This window comes from Elephas maximus, chromosome X (assembly GCF_024166365.1).
Source record: "Elephas maximus indicus isolate mEleMax1 chromosome X, mEleMax1 primary haplotype, whole genome shotgun sequence".
Lineage (NCBI taxonomy): Eukaryota > Metazoa > Chordata > Mammalia > Proboscidea > Elephantidae > Elephas > Elephas maximus.
The window spans coordinates 54333651-54346588 of record NC_064846.1 but is presented as its reverse complement, the minus strand read 5'-3'; the positions used below and the strand labels follow the sequence as shown (position 1 = coordinate 54346588).

Genomic DNA, 12938 nt, shown 5'->3' with positions numbered 1-12938 from the left:
CCTCAGGTCTCATGCACTTAAAAACAACTAGCATTTAACAGTTCTGACTATAGCAATGTACAGATTTTCACTGTAACATGATTGCAGCGAAATGATCATAGAACTTGGAAGCCAGTGTGGCTGGCTACAGGCATAGGCAGGATGGGGACCTCTACTTTTAAGAGCTGTGGGGTCCCTGTTCTGGCTTTGACTTCTGGCATCAAAGTTAATTGGACAATGGGGTCAGGACTATATCTTCATCGGTAATATTGGGTATTACTGGGTTGAAATACCTTCCTCCACTTGTCTATGTGGCCAAAAAGTACCACAACTCTTAAAGCACATAAGGTCCCACATGTAAGGCTGATTCCATATGTGGCTACAATGGAGAGTTCTAGGCTGTGTTCCTGTGAAAGGCCCTACCTCCTCCCTGTCCTAGGTCTCTTTGGGGGTCATTTCTAAATGTCCCTCACTACCTTGGGATACTATTTTTAAATACAGATTAAAAGCTATGCAGGACAAACATCCACCAACAGAAACTAGACTGCATATCCATAACAGTATATAACTGGCAGTCATGGTAATCAAAAACTGACAAAACATTTTTGCATCTTAACATGTTATCTTTAGGATGTTTACATCAGGGCACATAAGAATTACTCAGAGCTAGAGAATTTTTCCTGCCACAGTGCAAAAGCCAAAGAATAACTACACAATTGCTGTTAAAGGCTAATCACAGAGTGAGAATTTTTAAAGTCCCTCTCCATCGTTTTAGTTGTTATCTTAAGATAGATCAAACTGTAACTCGGCACTGAAATGGAGTTAATAGATTCATAGAATGTAAAGCTGGAAGGGATCTTAGACCAAACATCTAGCCAGTACAGAAATTCTTTTTATGGCATTTTAACTGAATGTCTTCTTGAATATTTCCAATGGAGGAGAGCTCACAATTAAGGCAGTCCATTCCACTGTTGGACAACTGTAATTAGGAGAAAGTTCATTCTAACACTGGGTTAAAGTCTGCTCTCTTGTCACTTTTAATTGTCCTAATTTGGCTGGCTGAACATACAGTACAACATACAAGAAAGCTGTTCCTTCTTCTACAATAAATATTCAAGTTCAGAAACCCTGTGAAAAAAGCCCATTATCCCCCAATCTTTTCTGAAGCCTTCTCTGTGAGCCCAGCATGGTGGTCCAAAGGACCATCTAAATTATGAGCAGAGAGCACTGCACCCAAAGCCACAGACTAAGCAGCATTGCTAAATTGGTAAGAGATGGTCAGAGAAGCAACACCCCTATGCAGCAAGAGACTTGTGAAGTAAAAGCAGGCCAACCATTTATTTGCAAGAGTGGTTGGCATATTTAAGCATAATTCATTTCACTAGTACCCTGTCACTTGAAATACAAGGAGTATAATGAATTTCCAGTGTCATCAGTGTATCTCTTACTGAGGTGGTATTTTTTGAAAAGCTCCAAGAGGGAGCAAACAATACATAAGGATTTAAACAAGGCAGTGTACATTATTAAACTTTTGCATTTCTCATCATTACAGCCACTTTATAATTCAAACTTAGGATGTCCTTGTTTGCATTCGTAGATTTTATTGTAATACAGTCCAGAGTCTTTATTTTTTTTTCTCCCTTTGGCAGAAATGTCAGAAACTGCTTGGCAAGAGTCTGATGGTGACATTTGTTAGTTGGTTAATGGAACGCTTTAAGGGATGGCTGTAGCTCTTTAACTCCTTCATGCGGTGCGGCTGGGTTCTAGGTTTACACTGTGATTTGAAAAATATTTAAATCTCTCAGGACTAAAGCTTTCTGAAATGTCCTGACGCACACAAGAAAGGGAAATAGCAGAAATCACACAAAATGCACTTGGCTGGATAAAGCTTTTTTTTTTTTTTTAAATCGTTCTACAACTTCGATTTGAAAGGCTCTGATTCACAATCACCTTGTCTTTTACCTTTTTGTGTGTGTGTGTGCACCCTTTGAGGGGCACAGTTATTCTTACACTACCAACTGACCAATTTAGGGCGCACTTTTAAAAGGCTCCCTGCTTTTAACAACATGAAGATCCTGCTTTGGAGCCACTGTTCAAGTCAATGGTATGGCCTAACATGCAATGCTCCAGCTGTTCCTCTACAGCCAACACCTGCCTGACGGCTTCTTCAAAGGCCACTGTCACATTGGTATCATCTTTGGCACTTGTTTCTAGATAAGGGTAATCCCCATTCTCCATGCACCAGGCTTGCGCCTCTTCAGTAGTCACTTGCCTATCCTCTTTGTCTACCTTGTTACCCAGAACTACAAAGGGGAAGTGCTCAGGGTCCTTCACATCTGCATAGTAGATGAATTCTTTCTGCCAGTTGCCGAGGTTCTCGAAGCTCTGCCGGTCATCCACACTGAAGGTCAAGAGGCAGCAGTCTGCTCCCCTGTAGAAGGGCGTCCTAAGGCTCTTGAAACGTTCCTGCCCTGCAGTGTCCCAGATCTGGAGGGTTACAAAGCGTCCATCTACCTCCAGATCACGGTTTAAAAACTCTACCCCTATGGTGTGAAAAGCTTGGGAGTCAAATTTATTGGTTACATAACGGTTCATAAGGGAGCTTTTCCCAACTCCACCGTCACCCAAGAGAATGACCTTTAAGAGCAGGGATTTCCCACTCATTGTTGCAGTACCAGATGGGGAGGAGTTTATAACCAAGAGAACCTGAAAATAAAAGAAAAAGGAGGAGGGAAAACAGTTAAACCTAAAACTGAAATCAACTTCATAGCAAATTTCTCTGAATTATAACAGGGCTTCTAATTTAACTTCTCTTGATTCATGCTCATTGATTGATGTAGTACAGCAGAAGGAATAAAACTTTTTGCACAAGGGAGAAAAAGGTTTTGCTTTTTTGAGGTCTCTTCCCTGTGCCAGAAAAATGGTTGAATGCCATACGTAAACAGACTAGCAGATGGTCCTGTAATTTTGTTCAGTTCTGACCCTGTTCTAGGGGTGAGAGCCTAGAACGGAAATGCCACTTGAATGGGTAGCCATATTAGCTTCTGCTTTGGACAGTTCCAAACGAGAGGCAAATACTATGGGAATGATTTGTGGTTTGAAGTCCGCTCCTGAATGGACCCAGAAATTATTGAGGAGAGAAAATTGTGTGTGAGTTGGATTCTTGATTCTGTCAGTAGAGACTTGGGCCAGAATTAGGCTGGACTCTAGAATCTGGAGGAGAGGAAAAGGTCAAGTTTCTTCAGGCATTATTATAGGACAGCCTTATAAGTAAAGAATATTCCATAATCTTGCCTTCATGGAATAATGGCACTTAAGTTGATGAGAGTTAACTGTTACCAGTATAACAGCTATTATTAAGGAAGAAAATCATGAATAATTTATTAATTTTGAGATTTAGGTTCTAATTCCTTGATAGCAATATATGAAAACATACTGTAAACTCTAAAGTGCTAGTAATTATGCAGCACCCTTCTTGTTAGGAAACGCTGGTGGCATAGTGGTTAAGTGCTACAGCTGCTAACCAAAGGGTCGGCAGTTTGAATCTGCCAGGTGCTCCTTGGAAACTCCGTGGGGCAGTTCTACTCTGTCCTATAGGGTCGCTATGAGTTGGAATCAACTCAACAGCACTGGGTTTTTTTTTTTTTTTGGTTTTACCCTTCTTGTTACCTCCATAGCATGTCTACACATGGAATGGCTAGAGTGCATGCTAAAATAAAAAGATCAAATGTTTACGGAGCAACTACCTTGTGTAAGATTTCTGTTAGGTACTTTCACACTAGGTCCACTGTGGGAACTCAGCAATGATTATGCAAGAGACCCAGAGGGATGAAAAGGTAATCATTAATGAAAGGAGCCCATGAAAAAGTGCTTCTAAGGCACACATATCTGTAACAGAACTTTTTTTTTTTAACCCAGCAGGCCTTAAAATAAGGAGCCCTGATGGTGCAATGGTTAAGTGCTCAGCCGCTAACCAAAAGGTTGGCAGTTTGAACCCTTTCAGTGGCTCCCCAGGAGAAAAACCTGGTGGTCTGCTTCCATAAAGATTACAGCCGAGGAAACTCTGTGGGGCAGTTCTACTCTACCTGAGGTTGCTATGAGTTGAAATAGACTCGACAGCACCTAACAACAATGAGAGGTCTTAGAATATTTCTGGTGCGTAAATGTACTAACTATAATTTTTTTCTACTTATTCATTTTTAAGAGGGTAAATGAAAAAAGTATATAAAATTTATTGTGCACCCCCATGAAATACCTACCCAGTTAGGTCTTTATCGCAATTTCAGTCTTTTCTTTTTCCTGTAGTTTTATTCTTTCTTTTGGGGGTTCTAAAAGACAGATGGTGAAATGTTATTTTAAAAAATATATATGTAATAAAATAAGGCTAGGGCTACATATCTGTATATACATATATACACAAATACACTCAAGTCAGAAAAGAAAACAGAGGAACCTCAACTTAATATACAGGATGCTTTTCACAAACATACTTAGGAGTTCAAAATGCTACAAAAGCCTAACATGGGCAAAAGAATTTTATTGTGAGAACTTTAACTTGTCCTAACTTGAGTGTACTTTACACTTTTTTAAAAAAATGTTATATTGTCTCTCCATTGAAAGTAAAATAAATCAAAGAAAATAGTTGATATTCTCAATAGATGATATTCAGGAAAGGGAAAACACAGAGGAATGAAAGATATGTTGAAGTCCTAAATTAGAAATGAAACTCCTTCCTTTTATACCTATCCAAGTTCCCATCTCCAGGAAAATTATTAGGGCATTCATCAGTCTGCCTCAAGACTGTCTCTGCAATTGATTCCACAAGATCAGGGAAGAAAAATTATGATGGGGGCTCCTTGTTTACACGTATATTCTCTTGGCTAATTATTTTACTTATTAATTTAGGTCATCTGTCTTGAATGCACGCTTTAGCATTCAGCTGGATTTATTAAATTTACTAAATTTAAACACATCTTCATTTAATATTAGACTTAATTATGACAAGGGTCTTGTTTAAGCAGCATGAAGAGCACTAAAAGGAAAAATAGTTCCTAGATTTGTTGAGTGTTCTTTCTGATTAAGGAATAAAGGATCTTAAAAAAAAAACAAAACTCTGCTGCATAATAATCTCATGTTAAATTTAGTCAGATATAAAGCATATAATAAGAGACTCATTCGGAGCTAAATCAGTAATTGTGACTTCAAATATATTGGTAAGTTTTATCCTCCTTCTTGGTCTTTATCTACTCCACAGAATTCTCAAGTGTCCTATTATTCCCAATTTTTCTTCTCTCTCTTTTTCAAGTTGCTGCTTTCGAAATAGCTCAAGTAAACAAACATTTCTTTAAATGGAGATGAAACAAGTGTTAGCACACTTCTTTATTTTTTTATACTGGTGTGTGGGATAATTTTACAGAGCCGAACTCTTGAACTCTCCCTTAAAAAAGTAACAAAGGGAAGTACAAACTTGGGCACAATACTGATGGCTAGTATTAAGGGCCCATGCCAAATGAGCTTCCTTAAGTTTCCAGCAGACAGGTGTTCACATCATTAAAGGACTCATTAACCCTACTTTCTCAGCTGCGGATCAACTCAAGAGACGGGTCAAGGACTGAGTGAATGTGGAAACCGAATGCTCAGCTCCAGGAATAATGATGAAGTATTAATAACTAACTGAGATAATGCTGCAGTTGCTCGTGCATTCCTTATTTGGTCATGTGCACGCATAACTTCTGGATACATAGGCTCTATACCAGCGAAAAGGGAGGAAAAGCAACGTGTAATGTCAGCGAAAAGGGAGGAAAAGCAACGTGTAGTGTCAAGAGCTCTGGGCTGGCCGCAATCGGGACACCAGGGTCTTCATCACTGCTACGCCATTCATTTATTTTATGAACTTGGGCAGGTCATTTAATCTTTTTGTATTTCAGCATCTTCCAATATAAAAATAGAGCTGATAAGACCTGTCCTACTTAACTCATGGGATTTAGGGGAAGATGAATCATTTAAGAATTTTGCAAAGATTTGTAAGCATTTCCTAAAAACCTTGGTTTGAGATTTTTGTTCCTCTCATTCATTCATTGGTGGGGGCCTTGTGACCCTGTATTAACCCTTCTCAGAAAGGGCCTGCCAGTGAGAGGATGACAGCTCTTCCTTTTCTCTTTCTTCCATAGCTGAGAATGCCTTGCTCCCCGACAATCTTGAGCGTATGCATATGGCACAGAATCTCAATGTTGGAGGGACCTTAAGGTTTTTCCGGTCCAATCCCGTTACTGGTGCTGGAGCACACATTTGAGTGCCTATTGTGTGCTGTGTCCTCACTGAGGAGATCCTCCACTCTTCTCTGCTGTCTCTAACTCCTATTCATTTGCTAGAGGTAGACATGAATACAGTCTAGGCTTGTCTCCTTGCCTCCAGTCACTAAATCCTGCTGATTTTTCCTCTGCACATCCTTTTCTAGTCCTCTGCTGCCATCCTCATCTTGGCCCACATCTCCTCACATCTAATCTGTTGTGAAAGCTTCCTGGCTCTTCTCTCTCTGCCTCTGGCCTCTCCCCACCCAATCTAATTTGCAAAACTTCACTACTTGAACACTCACCCGGGGTAGACATGGTTGGAAATACAGAAGTGTTTAAGACAAGGTCTTTCCTGTAAGTAGTTTAGAGACTAACATATAAGCTTAAGCTCTCATGGTTTATTCACAGTTGAAATCGTATCATTATACTGCCTTATTTTGTTTGCAATTTTTTTCTAAGTATGTCTTTCCTACACAACTGGATTTTAAACTCCTGGATAGTAAGATCCCTGTTCGTATATGTCTTTGAAGCCCTGTAAGCATGCAGCACCAGGGTCCTCCATAGAGATAATCAGTAAATATTTGTCGATGAATGGTGGATGCTTGGAATTAATGCCTTTGAATTGATGTCAAGGTACAATAGATCCACAGTTCTGTAAAACTAAAGAGCAAAAAGGTTATGGACTTATCTGGATCATTTTCCAGATGGTACTTAACAGGAATGCCACCTGTTGAAAGTCAGTGGAAATGCTCCGGTTTCCTTCCCCTTAATTTTTTTAAAAAAATGTACATTTTTCCATTAGAACTAAAAAACGAGAGCAGACTAATTATCTGCACTTTGTTTTCAGTGGGTGCTGGCATTCCCACCATCATTCATCATCCTTTGAAAATGAGTATGATGTCCTTTAAAAAGAACTAGCATAGTAAAAAAGCAAATGAAACTTTTTTTCCTTTCCCCCACACATGCTAAATTTAAGCCAAACTTTATACAAGTAACATTAAACAGGCAAGGGAATTCTTTAATAACCCTAAATACGTTTAATAGGAAAGTCAAATCCCTTATGCATATTGTATGGGTCCTATATCAAGTTAAGATTTAGACCAAAATGCTTATTCTGATTTTGGTCCTATTCAGAGGAAGATCTGGCTTTAACTGACTCAAATTGCCTAGAGATGCATTTTCTCTTTCCTCTCTCTCCCATAAATAGATGAACAAACATTCTCTGAGGATCATTTATTCACTTTTCTTTTTTCCAGTTAGGGTTCTCAGTCTTGGTCAGTAAAGTGAATCAAGAATTCACATAACCAATGCTCCCCATCTTTCTTTGTTCCTCAACACGTATGAAACCTGAATCTGCTCTGCCCGCACCCACATAAGCTGATTAAAGTCATTGTATTTGGTTGGGGGATGCTGGGAGTGGGGTGTGGAAGGAGGCAGTACCATGAAGAGAAAGAGATTGAGACTTTGGCAATAGTACATTGAGTGTGATGATGGAGAGAAGAGAGACAGAAAAGAAAATTGGTAACGTCAGTTCGGTTGCTGTGGGTGGAATGATGCTCAAAATCAGTAGTGTGGGTTGAGAGCAAGTCTTGAGAAGGATGAGTACTGCAGGGGTGGCGGCGGGGGGGGGGAAGAGCAGTATGGCTGGTCAGTGGGTGCCAGTGGCCTTGGTGGCAGTCTGCACAGAGGAGGAGCCATTGGTGGAGCTGTGGGGAAAGCCCATCTTGTGGTGACACACTGGTTGGGCTTATTCAACTCACTGTTGAATCCTGACACAATATTTGGAAATACTACACTGGTGGGGCTTCCTTCAATCTATGTAAAAATCAACACAAACAAGAAATGACTGCACCTTTGAGATACTCTAACTTAAGTGGTGTAGGTTGTTTCCGATACAGCTTGATGTTTGATGGGGGGGGGGTTAGTGTCACGGGAAGCCCTCTGACGCACTGGATTCATTTTGTAAGGCTAACAAGTTAATAGCTACCTCCATGCTGAGTCCAAATCCCACGGCTGTCATGCCACTGGAATGATATTCCCACATTTATGCCGGCCTTTATAGCCTATATGTAACCTGAAGGGTCCAATGTGGAATTTCACCTCTAACCTTTCATTCTCCACAACAGCTCTGGGCCTATGAGCCCAATGGCACACTAGATAGCAAATTGACACTGCCCCCAGACCACTTCTTTCTGAGGAGACTGCCTGAAGACAAATAGGTAGATAAGGTTTGGGTGACATTACGCTAGGAGGGCACAGGAAAGAGAAGCTTTCTGAGACTGGGAATGCTGGCGTCTCTGTGACAGGGGCACTGTTACCATAGGAGACCTAGAAAGTGAGATGCTATCCATAGACCCAACTACCTCAGACCCGCATCCTCTCACTTCACCCCCTGCTCTTAGAGCGAGTCGGTGTGGCGCATGCGCACTGAGCCACACCCGCTCCCCACGGAGCCCTGCGCCTCTCTGCCCGGCTTTGGCAGCTGCTCTGGATTACTCAGCAACGCCCCCCTCTGCCATCACCTACCCCCCCACCCCAGCTCCAACCTCGGCAGCGCCTAGGCCCCTTTCTCAAGGTGCGAGTGGCCCCGGGGGCCACCTACAGCTCCCTTTCTCCCTCTTCTTACAGGCCCCCCACCGCCCGGCCTCCCGGGTCCGCCGGACCTGGCCCCTCTCCCTGCCCGCGCACGGCCACCTTACCCAATAGAATAAAAGGGAGACAGGAAAGGGCCGCGGGTGCCAGGCAGGTCAGCTCTGTGTGCCTGGGGTCCGCCTTCTCAGCGACACCGTCACCGCTCCTGTTGCCGCCTCGTTCTCAACGGGGCAGCAAGTGCAGCTTGGACCTCGGTGGCCTGACAGCTGCCGCTCGCGCCCGCCGCTGCCGCCGCCGCCGCGCAGCGTCTCGAGCCCGCGCCCGCCAGGGGAGGGGGCGGGGCCCGCGCCGCCTCCTCGTGCCCCTTTCTTGGCGCCGGGGACCCGGTGTCGCCGCCTCCCGCCCTTCCACGTCGAGAGCGCTCCCTGGCTCCCTCACTCTTCTTTCATGCTGCTTGTCTAATCCTGGTCTCCCTTGTCCTCCTCCCATCTCCTAGCGGGTTAGGAGGCACAGCGAAAATGGAGCGTCAAATATTGCTCTCCCACTTAGCTCCTCTATAGTCTGGGGCCTGAGCCCTCAACCAGGGCTGGCCACAGCTCTATTTACTGCAATTATCCTGTGGCCTGCCTCATACCCTACCTCTAGACCCTATACTTTTGCCAAGGGGATAGCACACACACCCGCTTGTTTTGAATAACTCAGGAAAATACCTGATCAGAGCATATCGCCAGGTCTTCTAGAAGACTACTCATGATATTCTCACGGCAATTCAAATGGAATGGTTCATATCTGTAGCTCAGGCATGGAAGACATACTGCCCATTACCCTTACCGGTTACTGTTCTAGAGGGCTACCCGTAAAAAAAAAAAATTGTTGCCATCGAGTCAATTCCGACTCGTAGAGACCCTATAGGACAGAGCAGAGCTGCCCCATAGGGTTTTCAAGGAGCGGCTGATGGATTCAAACTACCGACATTTTGGTTAGCAGCTATGAAAGTGGAAAGCTCTTAACAATTGCACCACCAGGGCTCCTTACAGGAAGCATTATCCGAGATTCCTGGAATTGTTACTATGGTAGAATTCAGGGTTTTCCACTTGTGCCTAACCACCCAGCCAGTCCCTTCTTGTTGCCTCCTGTGGCTGTCTGGTAACTCCATCTAGTTTGTGATTCTTTCCTGGAATCAGAGGAAAAGGTAGCTCCTGGAGTCCATTTGGCTGGCACTCCATCTCTCTTTCAGGCGGATTCATCTCTGAAGCTTCCCCTAAGCCTGAGAACCTGTGGCCGTGTAGTATGGCCTTCACTCATCATGTGGCCCCTAGGGGCCCTCACACCTGCCCTCCCTTCTTCTAGGCCATTCTTCCTCTACCTCTTCACAAGTCAGCCCCTCAATCAAACTCTCAGGCCCTAGCTTAAATACCACTTGCTCAGAGTAAACTTTCCCGATACCCCCAAAATAGAGAAGGTACCCAACTTACTCTCTCCTATCTTCCTATTGCCTGTTGTACTTTTCTTTTATAACACTTATCCATTTATGATTATATATTTAAAGGTATGATTATCATGCTTGGTAAAGTAGAGGGTCAGTGAAAAAGAAGACTCTCAACAAGATGCGTTGACACAGTGGCTGCAACCATGGGCTCAAGTGTAACAACCATTGTGAGGATGGCGCAGGACCAGGCAGTATTTTGTTCTGCTGTACATAGGGTCCTTATGAGTGGGAACCAACTCGAGGGCACTTAACAACAACAACACGGTTATTTGCTTGACAGCTGTCTTCCCCACTAAACTATATTGCACTATCACGCCAAGGACTGTGACTGTTTTGGATTGTCGTCATATCCCCAGAACCTTGGGCAATGCCTAGAACATAGGACATGCTCAGAAAATATTTGTTGAATATGAATGAATGCTGTATCATCAATTATTGATATTTTTAAATGAAATGAAAGGATCTAACTGAATTCCTTGTGCTCCTATTTAAACCCGCCCCATATCCCACTCCTTACACTAAAACTTTCCTTACAGAGAAGAGATGCAGACGATCCTCTAAATCAATTTTTTAATGTGTACGTCCTTATCTATAAGAAAAAGAAAACCTTTGAGCATGCACCTCGTTATATGTATATGAGGAACCTGGGTGGCACCGGCGGTTTGCGATGGGCTGCTAACTTAAAGGTTGGCAGTTTAAACCCACCCGGGGGCACCATGGAAGATTGCAACCCAGAAAACCCTACTGAGCAGTTCTACACTGTAACACATGGGGTCACCATGAATCAGGGGCCCATTTGACGGCAGCTAACAACAACAACAGCATACGTATTTCTAGATTACATAAATGTACTACTGTGTTGATATATGATATTCATTATAAAAATACTCCAACACGGAAAGTGAAAAAGAATAAGAAATCATCAGCATGTTGATGTTCCAATATTTTCTTTCAGCATTCCAATAAATTGTTTTGAGGACTGCTCTAAATAACAACCCTTTATATTGAAGTCTCTCATCTCTAGGTGTAATAATCTAGATGCTTTTTCTTGGTCCTTCTTCATAGGTACAGTTTTCCAACACTTCGATCATCTCTGAGAGTCCTCCTAACCCATTTGCAAGTTTTAAGGGCCTTTTAATTTCTAGACTTGAGTACTCAGTTCTGAAGGTATCACACATTTGGAGAACTTTGGAATTCTTGGGGGTAAGCAAAATCCTAACTGCAAATTCTATATTAAAAGAGTCTCTAGAGGCCACTTGAAAAACAACTACTATCTGCCCAGAATAGCAGCAACGTCATCCAATTATTCAAAGTATCAGTATGGGCTCAATATTTTTATGTTTAAGACAAATGTATTTTCTAGCTCTGTCCATTGAAAACACCTAGAAACAATGAAAAACCCCAGTACCAAAGAGCATCTCTAGTGCCCAGATTGAGGTTCTAAACACAATTTCCCAATAAAAACAACCAGAGTTCCCTAGAAAAATGGCTGACGCCATGTCTGTAACAGGAAATGGCCAAGATGAGCCTGGAATATCTTGTCACACCAGATAGCAAGGAAGCTAACGAATACTACTAGGGTTGTATCAGAAGGACTTGGGAACCACCTTGAAGGGGCTCTCATTGGCAAAAGATGGGGCAATTTGAGAATCAATAAAGGTAACAACTACAATGGATTGAGATATTTCAAATATGTTGAACTATTTGAGTTATGATACCTAAAAATATAATTGGTCAATGTTGGAAAATGCTAGGAAATTACCTTATTATTTTGAAACTAGTAAATAAAAGGGAGAGTCAAACATTTATCCTGCTTTTCCTATACAAACTGTTCCTCAGTGTAGCAAAATCATTGGCAAGGAAAACGTTATTTTGTAGACAATTTCCAGCTAATAAATTAAGAAGGAAAGACAGAATTTTGTAACATCTACTGAATTAATGGGTCTAGGCAATAATCATCAATATCTGCTAACATTAGAAAAGAGTGATAACCAGATATTATATGCTTCTTGATGGAAAAACTCAGTGGCACCTATGAAGAATTTTTTCCAGAAAATGGAACTTGAATCTGATCAAACCTCTAGATATAACTACTTTCTTTTTTTAAGGAAAATATAGGGGACAGAGATGTTAAATAATATCACAGAGATGAAATGACAAATTCAAACTTGTGGCCAGGGTGTGTGTGTGTGTGCATGTGTGTGAAAAACTATAGAAAAGAACCTGGTTTCCTAAAAAAAAATTATAACAAGGAATCTGAAAATTAAATTTTTAAAATTTCATTTACAATAGTATTAAAAAGAATAAAATGCTTAGGAATAAATTTACCAAATAAAGTGTAAACTTACTCTTGAAAAACTACAAAACATTGTTGAAAGAAATTAAAGAAGATCTAAATAATGAAAACACATTCTATGTTCATGGGTCAGGAAAAAGTAATATCATTAAGATAGCAATAATTCCCAAATCAACCTACATATTCAGTGCAATTCTGATCAGAATTCCAGCTGCCTTCTTCGTAGAAATTGACAAGATGATGCTAAAATTCACATGAAAACTTAAGGAACCCAGAATAACCAAATCAA

At 41.6% G+C, this 12938-nt stretch overlaps 1 protein-coding gene across 1 annotated transcript; it reads right to left on the bottom strand.

Moving 5' to 3' along the window:
* Positions 1–1535: 1535 nt before the first annotated feature.
* Positions 1536–9158, bottom strand: RAB9B (RAB9B, member RAS oncogene family). The gene is made up of 3 exons (XM_049871956.1): positions 8972–9158; positions 4239–4307; positions 1536–2685 (listed from the first exon to the last, which is right to left on the bottom strand). The coding sequence occupies exon 3, from the start codon at positions 2641–2643 to the stop codon at positions 2038–2040; it is 606 nt and encodes a 201-aa protein (XP_049727913.1). The 5' UTR covers positions 2644–2685; positions 4239–4307; positions 8972–9158; the 3' UTR covers positions 1536–2037.
* Between the last annotated feature and the right edge of the window lie 3780 nt (positions 9159–12938).